The sequence below is a fragment of the Choloepus didactylus genome, chromosome 1, assembly GCF_015220235.1.
Source record: "Choloepus didactylus isolate mChoDid1 chromosome 1, mChoDid1.pri, whole genome shotgun sequence".
NCBI lineage: Eukaryota > Metazoa > Chordata > Mammalia > Pilosa > Megalonychidae > Choloepus > Choloepus didactylus.
Window position 1 is genome coordinate 196,775,533 of NC_051307.1, and position 16,448 is coordinate 196,791,980.

The window sequence follows — 16,448 nt, forward strand, 5'->3', positions numbered from 1 at the left end:
CTGCTACTTGTGTGGTTTCATACTTGACAGTTAAATCTTTTATACATTTGGAGTTTGTTCTGCTTTATGCTGTGAATGTGCATCCAAGTTTATCTTTTTCCTAAGAACTATGAAATTCCAACATTTTTTAATTCTAAAATTATAGCATCCTCAATGATGTGTTAAAGAGGTTAGATATAATTTCTTGTGTTTCTTTGTTGCTATTTTGTATGTAAATACCCCTAATTTTTTTTCCCCAGGAAGTCAATGAAAATTCTCTGAAGAGATTGAGTGTCTACTTAGAAAATCTCCAGAAACCAGGTTTCAAGTCCTTGAAACCAACTCAGCTTACATTTTATGTGAGAGAAACCGACCAGAATTCCTCTGATGGCCAGGAACCCTTTAGTGCTTCTGGTACATTTTTAAAATTTCTATTGTGTCCCTTGCAAATTTTGTGTTAAATATGTGCATTGCTTTTAACATTGCCAGAATAACCTTTGGATTGAAGCCTTGGTCATAGAAAGGTATCACTTAATTGATTATTTTTCCTAGAACTAGATTCTATTGCTGCCTGCATGTGTTTAAAGAAGCCATTTTTTTTTGCATGAGTAACCTTTTTTGTCTATAAAACTGAAGGTGTTCCTATTTTTCCCCTCCCTATTTCAACATTGTGTTAAACATGTATACAACAATCAATTTTTAAAAATTACAGCTTACATTCTCTTATTTAGTCCTAAAAATGCCGTGAGGTACGCAATATTTGCCCTATTTTAACTCAGTGATGTTGAGTGATTTCCCCAAGACAAAAGAGGTAAAAATGGGTATTAAAAACAGGCTTTTAGTTTCAAACCTTACACTTCTTCTGAAATCTACTTAATCTTAATATAAAGCTGTCTTTTCAGTACGATGTCTCACTGCTTTACCATGATCCAATAATATTTGAATTAAAGGACAAATATTTAGGTAAAAATCCTAATCGTTAGAACAGCCTAATCACTTCTTCAGAAATACATCTTTTTAGTGACCCTTGAGGAAATAACTTTAATTTTAGAGTAAACTTTAAAACAATTTAAAGATTTACTAGAATTTTTCTGAGTTAATGCTTAAACAATTAGAAAATGCACTATAATTTTTTTATTAGAGAAGGTATGAGTTTACAGAAAAAATCATGTAGGAAATACAAGGTTCCCATATACCACCCTATTAACACTTTGCTTGGTGTGGTATGTTTGTTACAATTGATAAAGGCACATTTTGTAATTGTACTATTAACTATAGTCAGTGGTTTGACTTAGGGTTCACTGTGTTGTACAGTTCCATGCATTTTTTTTTTTAAATTCAAGTAACATATACAACTTAAAATTTCCCCTTTTAGCCACATTCAAATATATAATTCAGTGCTGTTGCTTGCATTCACAGTGCTAGCTACCATCATCAGCAAATAATTTTTTAAAAAACAAACTTTTATAGTGCTCACAATTTGAAAGGTTTTTGAGACCTAAAATCTGTTTCTAAGTCTGCCACTGACTAGCTGTGTGACCTTAACTTAATGGGTTCTTCATTTGTTAAACGAAAGAGTTGGAGTGTTGTGTAGAGGATAGAAGGTCCCTAACTTAGACCTAACCCTCGGAAGGCTCTTAGGTCCTCAGGTGAAGTGAGGAGGAATTTGTTCCCAAACCTGCTGAAGCAGGATCTATTTATATTGAGGAGAATTTCCCACTCAGTCTCTCCAGGGGCTTGCCTTTGATAGTGTATTTTCTCCTATCTTTTATTTGCCCATAATTTAATATGGGAGATCAGGAATCATAGATTCCTTTCCTTGGTTGTTTTTCCATCTACCTCTGATGTGGAGTTTTATTGCAGATAGCCCCTATTCTTCATTATTCACAGCCAAAAAAAAAAGTCAACCTGAGCCCTTTTGTGAAGGGACAGTTCTACGAATAATGCTATAAATAATAAGTATGCATCTTACCACTCTGGGTGACAGTTTGATTTTAAAGTATGAATGATCTTTGTTTAATCCATTATGACTGTGCTGTTCGAACCCATGGTGGTGGCCTAAACAACTGAGGTACATTCTCTGCTAGTGTAAGACAAAATATTCATAAAATTTTTTTTAAATAGGTACATGTTCCTATTATTAAGGGTCAGGATTAAACTAAGAATTGAAGAAACATCATACTTGTATATAGTGGTCTACTGAGGTTTCACAGTTTCTCCTGGAGGACAGATGGCATTTATACAGACAAATTACATCCTTTATAATACTTAAAATGATGATACTATCACCAGTCTGTTTTTACTTTTATGTGTTGGGGAAAGTCAAGCCCATTTCTGCAGCTGCAACTGCTACTTCCACTACCACCATCAGCTGGATTTGTTTTAAATATTGAATATACATGGGTTAAAAATAAATTGAATTTGAAAGCTTAAAGGAAATCTTAGAAAGTTTCACACAACAAATTAGGGACAGAGCTGACACTAGAACTAATTAATGTCTCCTTATTCCTAGTCCTGTGTTTCGAGTAATGCACCATTAATTCTATGGTGTCTATTAATTCTTCTTTTAAAAATATTGCTTTTAATCACTTTTGCTTCTGTCTTTATGAAACCAAGATTGGCACTCTCACAAATGTTATTTCTTTGACATTTTTATCTGATTCTACAATTAAGGTCAAGTGTTTTTTAAGTTTTTATTTTTAGAACACTTGAAATCCTTAATTACTTTTTAATTGATAATTAAAATGGTAGTGTAGTAAATGTTTGCTTGTGATTTTGATGACTGAAATTTCGTGAACCATTGTGTATTACTAATACTTTGAAATTCTTAAAGATTTAAATCATTTCTTCAGCTCTACGTCTTTTAGGTATATATATCCTTTTGGGGGTCAATGAGGAAATAAACTTTCTTATTAGAATAACCTTTAAAACAAGTTAAAGATTTACTAACAGCTTCCTGTCATTTAATGCTAAAACAAATAGGTGTAGTCAGTTCTGACTGAGTAGAGACAAAAATTCTCTACTTTCAGTTAATGGCTAACTTGGAACCATTCATTAAACAAAAATTGGTCATAGGAAACAATATACAGCATATATAACAAAAGATAATGTTAATTAATAACGAGTTCTTAAAAATCAAAAATAAAATACAGAATATGACTATTGCAAAAATGGGCAACGACAGTAAGCAGTTCAGAAAATAATACAGATAGCCAATAAGCATATAAAACTGCTTAGCTTAGTAATCAAATGCAAACTGAAATACTTAGGCACTATTTTTGCCCATTAAGTTTTTTCTTTTTTTAATCAGGTAGTGAGAATCCATTCTCATACATTACTGGTGGGCGTATAAATTTGTACAAACTTTCTAGAGGTCAGTTTAGAAGTATTTCTGCAAACTCTCAAAAACACCCTTTGTCCCAGAAATTCCTAAGGAGCCAGTAAAGAATATGTGCAGTCTGGTAGAGGCATTTCTCACTATATGACAGTCTTGTCACTGGATTAAATAATTAATGGAATTAATTAATTAATGCTAAATTAGAGTAGAAGCAGATTTATTCCTTGACTTAGCTATTCTAAGGATGAGCTATTTCTTCCTAACCTCTAATGTAGGAATTTGGATTTTTCCTTTCCTCTTTCACCGACTAATGCAGTTCTCCTGCCAGTAGTTTTCACTTTACCATCAAATGATTCAAATAAAAAATCTTTCTTATTTTGAATAGTCTGAATTCCATAAATCTCTTGCAAGTAGAATATGTATCACAGAGAATAATTTATTTGTGGTGATTCCTGCCATCAGTCAAAATACATTTCAACCTTGTATGGAAGAGTCAAAAGTTAAAAGCAACTTATGTGTCAGTTAATATTGGAAATGTTAAATAAATTATGCCACATACTTAACATGGAGTTGTATGTAGCTGCTAAAAAGAACGAGGTAAATGTATAGATACAGATATGGAAGGGTCACTGAGGTTAAGTGACAAGAGCAAGTTCAAAATAATATATCTAGAGTGATGCCATTTACATATTAAAAAGAAATACTTCAAACTATGTATGTATACGTTTGGGTAAACGTATGTGCAAATATGTCATACATAATATACATACACATACAGACATAGAAAAGATCTAGATTAGTGCCGTCCAAGAGTACTTTCTGTGATGATGAAAATGTTCTATATCTGCCCTAATACAGCAGCCACTAGCCACATGTGGCTATTAAGCATTTGAAATGTGCTAGTGTGACTGAGGTACTGAATTTTAAATTGTATTTAATTTTAACTAATTTATGTTTCAAATAGACGACTATGGCTAGTAGCTACCATATGAGACAGTGTACATCTAGAATATGTACCTACTGGTGATTATGTCTAGTAAAGATGTGAAGTCTTATACCTTTTAACAAGAGAATTTTATTTTTACTCTGTATATCTCTAATTTTACAGTATGTATGTACACAAAATTTGTATAATTTTTAAAATCAATTAAAGTATATGTAATTTATAAAAAAAAAAGAAAAAGATGCAGTGTGGTGTAGTGAGAAAAGTACCTGGCTTGGTGTAGCTAGATTTAAGCCCCAGCCCCACTCTTCTTAACCTCCTGAGCCTGTTTCTCCTCATTTGGAAGGAGAGTTGGTTAGGAATGTTGGTTGAAAAGTTATGTAAGCAAACAGTAGATTTCCTATTAATGACTTAGCCAGATTAGATTACTAACGCTAGCCAAATGATCACCCAATATCAAAATTGGATTATAAAGCACTAACTTTTAAACAATCAGGAAATATTAAGTCACTCCTGAAAATGCTGGGTTCAACACCCAGTTAGGTGAGCAAGTATGAGAACAATCAGTTGCAATCAGAGAGAAAATTCAAGACTGGTTTCTGTGACCACTGAGGCTTGAGTAATTGGTCCTTTTCTTCCTCTGAATCACTGTCACAGTACTAGGTCTCTCAAGTCTTAGTGTTAGAAACTGTCTTGAGAGGACACCTAGTCATAGAAGAGCTTTTCTTTTCATCTCATAGGAAAGGACCAAATTTATGGGTAGCGTTGAAAATACTCTGAATCCCCTTTTTGGGGTGGTATGGGTTTAGTCACTGGTGCCAAACTAGAAAACAGAATTGGTTTTCTCTAGGTTAGAGAAATTCATGAAAGTGAAGATAGTGTGATAAAGTTTTGGAGAAGGGAAGTAATTTTCCATTTACAGATAATTTGCCAGCAGGATGAATTTTAACCAATAATGGGATGTTTTAAAAGATTTTTATTTTATAAATGTTGAAGAAGAGATTTTTAAGATAAAGCAAATAAGCATCTGTATTAATTGGAGGAATTATATTCTCTAGGATTCCGAGCCGTCAAATTTACTTTGCACACCAGAGATCTGCTAAGCACAGTATTAGATATTCTCAACTCCTGCAGTTTATCTACTGAACATATCCAAAACTTGAATACTAATGTGCATTCTCAGCCTCTTAAGGAAGCTAAAAAAATACCTGACAGGCCCATCAAATGGGACAAGTCTTATTACTCCTTTACTGGATTCAAGGACCCTGATGAAGACCTTGAACAAGTTTCAAGAATGGAAACAACCCTAATGTATGTAAAAGTTTTTATATAACTTAACTGTAATTTGTAGTTCGTGTTTAAAATTAAAGTCTAATTTTCCAGGAAAAGTGATTCTATCAATATAGTTAAGCCAATAACCATTATGAAAAATATGTTTCATGTTTCTTACTTAAAATTGCCAAAATACTTGGAATTTTTTTGAATTGTGTTTAACTTTTGGTCTTTTCTTTTTAATTGAGGTAAAATTCACTGTTTTCACTATTTTAAAGTATATAATTCAACTTCCAGTACATTCCTAATGTTGTGTTACCATTACCATTATGATTATTTTATTCTAGAACGTTTTCATCATCCCAAAAATAAATCCCATTATTAAGCAGTCGCTATCTCCTTTCTATCTTTATGAATTTACCTACTCTGACATTTCATATAAATGGAATACGTACAGTATGATGTCTTGTGTCTTGCTTTTGTATCTTGCTTCTTTCATATAGCATAATGTTTTCAAGGTAAATACATGTTGTAGCTGTATCAGTATTTCATTCCTATTTATGGCTGTATAATACTCCATTGTATGGATATACCATATTTTGTTTATCCATTTATTAGCTGATGTTGTTTCCACTTTGGGGCTATTATGAATAATACTGCTATGAACATTTTGACCCTGGCTTATTTGTGTGCAATTTTTTGCTTTAACACCTGTTTTCAATTTCTTGGATATAAATTTAGGATTGGAATTACTTGTTTATGGTGTATAATCTTTTTGATAAGCTTCTGAATTTGGCTTCCTAGTATTTTGTTGAGGATTTTTGCATGTACAGTCATTAAGGATATTGGTCTGTAGTTTTCTTTTCTTGTGCTGTCTTTGTCTGGCTTTGCTATCAGGGTAATACTGGCCTCAGAGTGAGTTAGGAAGTATTCCTCCCTCTATTTTTGCAGAGTTTGAGAAGGATTAAATTTAATTGTTTTGTTTTGTTTTTTTTAACTTTTTAAAGAGAAGTTGTAGGTCTACAGAAAAATCATGCTGAAAGTACAGAGTTCCCATATACCCCTCCCACCTCACACACATTTTGCATTAGTGTGGTACTTTTGTTACAGTTGATGAAACAAAATTATTATACCATTAACTAGAGTCCACGGTTTACATTAGGGTTCACTGTTTGTGTTGTACAGTCCTAGGTTTTGTTTTGTTTTGTTTTTAAGTTTTATTCTAGTAACATAAATACAACCAAAAATTTCCCCCTTTTAACTACATTCACATATATAATTCATGGAGTTATTTACATTGTTGTGCTACCATCACCACCATTCATTGCCAAAACTTTTCCATCACTCCAAACAGGTGTTTGGAGGTTGGAAACAGGTGTTTCTATTGGTATAGAAACTCTATACCAATTAAACATTAACTCCCCATTCCCTACCCCTGCCCTGTCTCTGATATCCTGTATTCCAGTTTCTGATTCTACAAATTTGCTTATTCTAATTATTTCGCATCAGTGAGTTCATACAGTATTTGTCATTTTGACCCTGGCTTATTTCACTCAACATGATGTCTTCAAGGTGCCATCCATGTTGTCACATATACCAGAACTTCGTTCCTTTCTACAGCTGAATAATTTTCCATTGTATATATTTACCACACATAAACTGAAAACAGGAAATATCCATTCATCAGTTGAAGGACACTTGGGTTGCTTCTACCTTTTGGCAATTGGGAATAATGCTGCTATTAACATTGGTGTGAAAATATCTGTTAGAGTCCCTGCTTTCAATTCATTTCGGTATATACCTAGAAGTGGGGGTGTTTAATTGTGGGCTTTTTTGTCTGTTTGTTTTTGTTTGTTTTTTTAAATTCAGTTTTTATTGAGATGTATTCACATACCATACAGTCATCCAAAGTGTACAATCAGTTGTTCACAGTACCATCATATAGTTGTGCATTCATCACCCCAATCTATTTTTTGTTCATTTTCCTTGTACCAGAAAAAGTGAAAATAAGAATAAAAAATAAAAGTAAAAAAGAACACCCAAATCATCACCCCCCTCCTACCCCATTTTTCATTTAGTTTTTGTCCCCATTTTTCTACTCATCCATCCATACACTGGATAAAGGGAGTGTGATCCACAAGGCTTTCACAATCACACTGTCACCCCTTGTAAGCTACATTGCTATATAGTCGTCTTCAAGAGTTTAATTCTTTTTAAACATTTGATAGAATTCGCTAGTGAAATAATCTGGTCTTAGGCTTTTCCTTTGTTGGAGTTGCTTTGTTTACTGATTCAATCTCTGTTGTAGGTCTATTCAGATTTTCTCTTTCTTCTCCAATTTCCTTAGTTGGAAATTACCCGTTTCAACTAGGTTATCTGATTTTTGTTCATAGTATTGTCTTACAATCCTTTTTATTTCTGTGAAGTCAGTAGTAATGTTCTCCTTTATTTCTGATTTTAGTAATTTGAGTTTTCTCTTTTTTTTTTTTTGTCATTCTAGCTAAAATTTTGTCAATTTTCTTGATCTCTTCAAAGAACCAACTTTGGGTTTCGTTGATTCATTGTTCCTATTCTCCATTTTATTTACCTATACTCTAAACTTTATTATTTCCTTCCTTCTGCTTGTTTTGGGTGTAGTTTGATCTTTTTCTAGTCCATTAAGGTAGAAGGTTATATTATTGATTTGAGATCTTTCTGAACACAAGAATTGCTATAAATTTCCCTCTAAGTACTGCTTTTACTTCATCCCGTAAGTTTTGATATTTTCTGTTTTCAGTTTAATTCACCTTTAAGTATTTACTAATTTCACTTGTGATTTTGTCTTTGACCAATTCGGGGTTTAAGAGTATATTTTAAAATCTCCACGTATTTATTAATTTTCCAGTTTTTCATCTTTTATTGATTTCTAATTTTACTTCATTGTGGTCAGAAAAAATATTTTGTATAATCTCAATGTTTTAAAATTTGACACTTTTTTATGGCCTAATATATGGTTTGATGTGCACTTGAGAAGAATGAGTACTCTGCTGTTTTGGGGGTAGTGTTCTGTATATTTGTGTTATTGTTAACTTTTGTGTATTGATACCAAACATATTCAGGAGATTGTTTTGTTTTTAAGTTTTTAAAATTTTGTTATCTCTGGCGTATGGAAAAAAAGGTATAAATAAGACTAAAAACTTTTTAGCCTTTTTCACATGTTAGGCATTTCCTATTTCTTTAGAGAGTTAATTAGTAATTCTTTAGTGTAATGATCCATACATAAGAAAAAAACCTGGAGAAAACATTTTAAAATATCTTCTGAAACAGATTATTGAGAAAGGATAATCTTAATTATAATATTCATGTACAAAATATTCCTGTATCATTTGGCATGCCTTGTTTGTCAAGTCACCATTAATGCTTTTTGAGCAAGTCAGTTTGGGACTCCGTGAAGACCAGTCACATTCTATTCCTGATGTCATATTTAAAAAGTCCAGTGATTTATCAGAGGATTCTCACTCATCACAGCATAGTAAAGTATCCTTAATTATCTGCTGGCAGAGTGTCTACTTTATGGATTGTCCATACTAACTCAGGAATTCCTCTCATTGTTGTCTAACTAAATCCCAAATAAGGGAAAAGAGATGGGAAAACAGTGGAGTCCAATCAGAAAGGGAGACAAGTACACATCTGAAGGCCTTGTGTTATCTGTGTGTGTTTAAGCATGTCACCTAGGTATGTACCCAAAAGAATTGAAAACAGGGACTCAGATACTTGTTCATGGACATTCTTCGCAGCATCATTCATACTAGCCAAAAGGGGGAGATAATAAAATGTCCACCAATGGATGAATTGTAAACAAATTGTGGTGTGTACCTACAATGAAATGTTATCCAGGCATAAAAAGGAATGAAATTCTAATACACACTATGACATGGATGAACCTTGAAAGCATTAGGCTGAACAAATAAGCCAGACAAAAATGGACACATATTGAATGATTACACTTCTATGAAATATCCAGTTAGGCAAATTCATAGAGGCAGAAAGTAAATTAGAGGATATCGAGGCTGGGGAAGGGAGGATTTTGGAGTTCTTGCTTAATGGGTACAGAGTTTCTGTTTAGGGTGACGAAAAATACTGGAAATAGATAGTAGTGACAGTTGTACAACATTGTGAATCAAATTAATGCCACTGAATTGCACACTTAAAATGGTTAAAGTGGCAAATTTTATGTTATAAACGTTTTATCACAATAAAAAAATTTACTTTTTTATATACAAAGGAAGTAGTCATAACTAGAATATGATTTAACAGGTGCTAGCAGTTCTTTAAACAATAGACATAGGTATTCACACTAAAAGAATAGACTTGGAAGAAGTACTTATAATTTGATAAAGGTTTGATCGAAAACTCAGTTTAACTTTGAAGCTGCTTTCAGGTAATGCTTATGTCTTGTAAAGTAGAAATTTTTGCATTATACTTAGTATTGGAAAATGTACTTCTCTGTTTTTTCCTTCTAGATCCTGGTTAGATAACAATGAAAGAAGCGCTGTTAAAAAGCTGAAGAATAGTTTGCCGCTTAGAAAAGAACTTGATCGTTTAAAAAATGAACTGTTACATCAATTGCAGCTCTCGGATATCAGGTAATAAAGAAGAAAGAACCTAATTTGGAGATTAAAATGAAAATAAATTACCTGTTAGTAAAGGATTCCAATAGCTAAATATTTTCATCTTTAATATTAATCATTCTGATAACTAAATAGTCTTCAATTATCTTTTTATGAACATAGTCAAATGTTTATCAGTGTGAGAAAACTATTATCAATTTCTTGTCTAAAATATTAGGTAAGGTTTAAATACTGACACTTTTGGCATCATAGTTTAATTTTTTATGTAATAGTTTGTAAATAAAATATCCATTTTCATATTCACATGATATATAAAAAATAATTATGCTTCATCTTATAACATTGATATTCAGGAATTTTTAAAGGAGGAGGAAAAGAGATAATAGTTATTTTTTAGAACAGCAAAGATATATTTTATTTCATTCATCAGTCTTAATTTTACTAACAATATTTTATTATTAATTTATAGTTGTGTATTATAGAATGAAGCAAATAAGTAATATTGTTAGGATGAAGATTTTTCCTGCAAGAGAAAAGAGATACAAATATAAATTCAAGATATTCAGTAAAATCCTTTAATGTTAAATGGAAATTGTGCTCATGATTTTTTTCAAAACTATTGACGATAATAGATTTTTTTATTCTTGGTTCTAGTTTTTTAAATGAGCTTTCATAAACTGGGAATTGCAATTAATATTATCAGCTCTTGAAGCTGAGTGGAAGAGAAAGGGGGAGGGTGTCATGTGATTCAGCCCATTGGGGGCTCCCTATTACAACGACCCTGAAAAATCCTCACCCTATCTCAGTTAAACATTTCTATTTTGATGAGTATTCAATAAACTGACAGGGTACAAGATCAACATGCAAATACCAGTACCATTTCTATGTACTAGAAATGAACGGTCTGAAGAAGAGGTAGACCCCTCCCTTACACTATATACAAAATTCAACTCAAAATGGTTCATAAAGATTGGAGGATGCAAGATGGTTGATTAGGGACAGGCTAGCTCACTTGTCTCTGAGAAAAACAGCTAAGGAGCAGAAACTGTCTGAAGCAACAGTTCTGGAACTCTGGAGATTGGGGAGAGTGCAGTGCAACACCCAGGAAAATGCGGTACACAGAGAAGCTGCAGTGAGACATCATGTGTAACCCCCCACAGCCCTGACTCCCGGCACCCTCCACCACTCTTAGGGCAGACAGCTTCAGGGTGTCTGGTCCCTGGCAGGCAGGCAGCATCAGACTGAAAGGCCAGTGGAAGTCCACACTCCCAAGAACAGGGAAGGACACAGTCTAGCACTGTTCCAGCTTTGGCCATGAATGTGGACAGCTGGGACCAGCAGTTTCAACCTGCCCAATCTGGTGCCTGTACTCCATTGTCTGGAGCTGACAGCTAAGAATAGCTTGCCTTCTGAGGGCTGAGAGGAATAGGTTGATGAAGAGCACTATCTGCTGGCAGGTGAGGAAAGTGCACTTCTGGGAAGTCATCTAGAAGGCTTTTGGGTGAACAGAGACATATGCTGGGCAGACCAGGAAAGCGCACGTAGGGAGCGGAATTAATGGCTTTTGCTGTCTTTACCTGATCCTCTCCCCGGGACCGGCGGAACAGGTGTTCACTCCCTTCATAGATCCCAGGCCCAGCCCAGGTTGTTGGGTACTACTGACAAACCAAGTGTCAAAGAAGAGCATTAACACAAACTCAGTCAACAACAAAACCATTGACAAGAGAGAGAATCCAACCTTCAGAGTAAATGCACCAAGATAATCCAATGCCCAGACATCAGCAAAAAATAACAAGCCATATCAAGAAACAGGAAGATATGGCACAGTGAAAGGAGCTAATCAAAAAGTCAGAGGTGATACAGAACCTGGAACAACTAATCAAAATTTTTCAAACAAATCTAAACCAATTCAAGGGGATGGCTAAATAGATAAAGGATATTAAGAAGACATGGGGTGAGCATGAAGAATTTGAAAACATGCAAAGAAAAATAGCAGATTTTATTGGAATGAAAGGCACAATATGAAATTAAAAATACACTAGAGGCACACCACAGCAGATTTTAAGAAGCGGAAGAAAGGATCAGCAGGCTAGAAGACAGGGCATCTGAATTCAAGCAGACAAAAGAACAGATAGAGAAAAGAATGGAAAAAACTGAGCAGGGTCTCAGGGAATTGATTGATCAGACAAAGTGCACAAACATTCATGTCATGTGTGCCCCAGAAGGAGAAGAGAAGGAAAATGGAGCAGAAGGAATATTTGAAGAAATAATGGCCAGAACTTCCGAACTCTTATGAAAGGCATTGATATCCAGGTCCAAGAAGCACAACGTATGCCAAACCGACTAAATCCAAGGAGACCTACTCCAAGAGACATACTAATCAGACTGTCAGATGCCAAAAATGAAGAGAGAATTCTGAAAGCAGCAAGAGAAAACGATTCAGTACTTACAAGGAATGCCTGATAAGACTAAGCTCCAATTTCTCATAAGAAACCATGGAGGTGAGAAGGCAGTGGTATGATATGTTCTAGAAACTGAAAGAGAAAAACTACCAGCCAAGAATTTTCTGTCCATCAAAACTGTCCTTCAAAAATGATGGAGAGTTTGAGATATTCACAGAAAAGCAGAAGCTGAGTTTGCTAACAAGAGACCTGCCCTATCAGAGTCTGAAAGGAAAGGACGGGAGGGAGAGGCTTGGAGGAGTGTGTAGAAATAAAAAGTATCAGTAAAGATAACTAAAAGGTATAAAGAGAGACAAAATAAAAGATGTAGCATATAAAAGCCAAAGGATAAAATGGTTGAAGTAAGTACTGACATTACAGTAATAACATTAAATGTTAATAGATTAAACTCCCCAATCAAAAGACACAGACTTGCAAAATGGATTTTAAAAAATATGAGCTATCTATATGCTGTCTACAAAAGACTCACTTTAGACCCAAGGATACTAATATGTTGAAAGTGGAAGGCTGGAAAAAGATATTCTGGAAAGAGTATCCAAAAAAACCCTGCAGTAACTATACTACTATTGGACAAAATAGACTTTAAATGCAAAACTGTTATAAGAAACAAAGACGTTATATATTAATAAAAGGGACAAACCACCAAGAAGAAATAACAATCATAAATATATATGCACATAACCAGGGTGCCCAAAATACATGAGCCAAACACTAGCAAACCTAAAGAGAGAAAATAGACATATCTACAATAATAGTTGGAGACTTTAATTCACCACTCAAGTTAATAGAACATCTAGGCAGGGAATCAAGGGAGCAGAGAACTTGAATAATTTGATAAATGAACTAGACCTTACAGACATATACAGAACAACGCACCCCAAAACAAGGTTATACATTCTTCTCAAGTGCTCATGGATTACCCTCCAGGACAGACAACATGTTAGGTCACAAAACAGGTCTGAATAAATTTTAAAAGACTGAAATTATACAAAGGACTTTCTCTGATCATAATGGAATGAAGCTGGAAATTAACAACAGGTGGAGGACTGGAAAATACACAAATTTATGGAGGTTAAACAATCACTGGGTCAAAGAAGAAATTGCAAGAGAAATCAGTAAATGTCTCAAGATGAATGAAAACAACACAGCATTAGAACTTACGGGATAGAGCAAAGGAAGTGCTGAGAGGGAAATTTATAGCCCTAAATGCCTACATTAAAAAGGAAGAAAGAGTTAAAATCAAAGCCCAACTTCACACCTGGAGGCACTAGAAAAAGAACAACAAACTAATCCCAAAGCAAGCCAAAAGAAAGAAAGAAATAGGAAAGATTAGAGCAGAAATAAGTAAAATTGAGAACAAAAAAAAAAAAAAAAATAGAATCAACAAAACCAAAAGTTGATTCTTTGAGAAGATCAACAAAATTGACAAGCCCTTAGCTAGACTGACAAAGATTAAAAGAAGATTCAAATAAATATAATCAGAAATTAGATGAAAGGAACATTACTCTTCACCCCACAGAAAGAAAAAGATCATAAGAGGATACTATGAACATCAGTATGCCAAAAAACTAAACTTTCTGGAAACACATGAACAACGTATGCCTCCAGAAGAAATAGAAAATCTCAAGGCAATCACAGGTATAGAGATTGAATCAGTCATCAAAAACCTCCCAACAAAGAAAACCCAGGACCAGATGGCTACACAGGTGAATTCTGCGAATCATTCCAAGAAGAATTAGTACCAATTCTGCTTAAACTCTTTCAGAAAATTATAATTCATTCTGTGAAGCCAAGATAATCCAAAACCAGAGAAAGATACTACAAGATAGAAAATTACACACGAATCTCTCTAATGAACAGAGTCCTCAACAAAATACTTGCAATTTGATTCCAACTGCACATTAAAATAATTATACACCATGATCAAGTAATCTTTATCCCAGGTGTGCAAGAGTGGTTCAGCACAAGAAAATCAGTCTGTGTACACCACATTAACAAATCAAAGGAGCAGAACTAATTGATGCAGAGGAGGCATTTGACAAAATTCCAGCATCCCTGCTTGATAAAAACACTTCGAAATACAGGAATAGAAGGAAACTTTCTCAATATGATAAAGAGCATATATGAAAAACCCATAGCTAACATCATACTCAATGGTGAAAGACTGAAAGCTTCCTGTTGGAATCAGGAATGAGACAACGATGACACTATCACCACTGTTATTTAACATTGTACTTAAAATTCTAGATAGAGCACTTAAGCAATAAAAAGAAATGAAAGGCATCCAGATTGGAAAGGATGAAGTAAAACTTTCACTATTTGCAGACAACATGATCCTATACCTAGAAAGTCCTGAAGAATCTACAGCAAAGCTACTAAACCTAATAAATGAGTTCAGCAAAGTGGCAATATACAAGATTAGCATGCAGAAATCAGTAGTGTTTCTATACACTAATAATGAATAATCTGAGAAGGAAATCAGGGAAAATAATCAATTTACAACAGCAACTAAAAGAACCAACTATCTAGGAATAAACTTAACCAAGGATGTAAAGGACCTATATTCACAAAACTACAAACACTGCTAAAAGAAATCAAAGACTACCTAAATAAATGGAAGGGCATTCCATGTTCATAGATTGGAAGACTAAATATTGTTAAGATATCAATTCTATCCAAATTTATTACGGGATCAGTGCAATCCCAATCAAAATTCCAGCAGCCTACTTTGCAGAATTAAAAAAACCATTTACCAGATTTATTTGGAAGGTTAAAGGACCCCAAATAGCCAAAAACATCTTGAAAAAGAAAAATGAAGTTGGAGGACTCTCACTTCCTGACTCTAAAGCATATTACAAAGCTTAGTGGTAAAAACAGCATGGTACTGGCAAAAAGATAGACATGTTGACCAATGGAATCAAATTGAGAGTTCAGAAGTAAACCCTTATATCAATGGTCAATTGATTTTTGACAAGGCTGCAAAGTCCACCCAACTGGGACGGAGCAGTCTCTTCAACAAATGTTGCTTGGGGAACTGGATATTCATATCCAAAAGAATAAAAAAGGACCCCTATTTTACACCTTCTAAAAGATTAAGTCAAAGTGGATCAAAAATGTAAATATGAAAGCCAGAATCATAAAACTCCTAGAAGAAAATGTAGGGAAGCAATTTCAAGATCTTCTGGTAGAAAATGTTCTCTTAGACCATATATGCCCAAAGTACACACAATGAAAGATAAAATATATAAATGGGAACTCCTTAAAACTGAAGACTTTTGTGCTTCAGAGGACTTTTTCAAGAGGGTGAAAAGGCTTACTAAATGGGAGAAAATATTTGGAAACCACATATCCAGTAAGGATTTAATATCCAGGATATATAAAGAGATCTACAACTTAACAATACAAAGACAACCCAATTTAAAAATGGATTAAATACATGAATAGACATTTTCCAAAGAGGATATACAAATGGCTAAAAAGCACATGGAAAGATGCTCAACATCAGAAGCTACTAGGGAAATGCAAATTAAAAGTACAATGAGCTATTTCACATCTACTAGAATGGCCACTATTTTTTAAAAAACCAAACAGAAAACTGCAAGTGTTTAAGAGGATGTGGAAAGGAAAAAAAAAAAAAAAAAGATGTAGTGCCCCCTTGAGGAGCCTGTGGAGAATGCAGGGGTATTCGCCTACCCCACCTCCATGGTTGCTAACATGACCACAGACATAGGGGACTGGTGGTTTGATGGGTTGAGCCCTCTACCATAAGTTTTACCCTTGGGAAGACGGTTGCTGCAAAGGAGAGGCTAGGCCTCCCTGTATTTGTGCCTAAGAGTCTCCTCCTG

General features: G+C 34.1%; 1 protein-coding gene across 8 annotated transcripts in view; it reads left to right on the forward strand.

Moving 5' to 3' along the window:
• Positions 1–16,448, forward strand: part of TCAIM (T cell activation inhibitor, mitochondrial) — a 103,393-nt gene that overhangs the window by 10,598 nt on the left and 76,347 nt on the right. For all 8 annotated transcript variants that reach the window (XM_037848633.1, XM_037848632.1, XM_037848616.1 and 5 more), the window contains exons 4-6: positions 240–393; positions 5,318–5,570; positions 10,034–10,156. In XM_037848633.1, the coding sequence (XP_037704561.1) occupies positions 240–393; positions 5,318–5,570; positions 10,034–10,156 (530 nt within the window). The remainder of the gene's footprint in view (positions 1–239; positions 394–5,317; positions 5,571–10,033; positions 10,157–16,448) is intronic.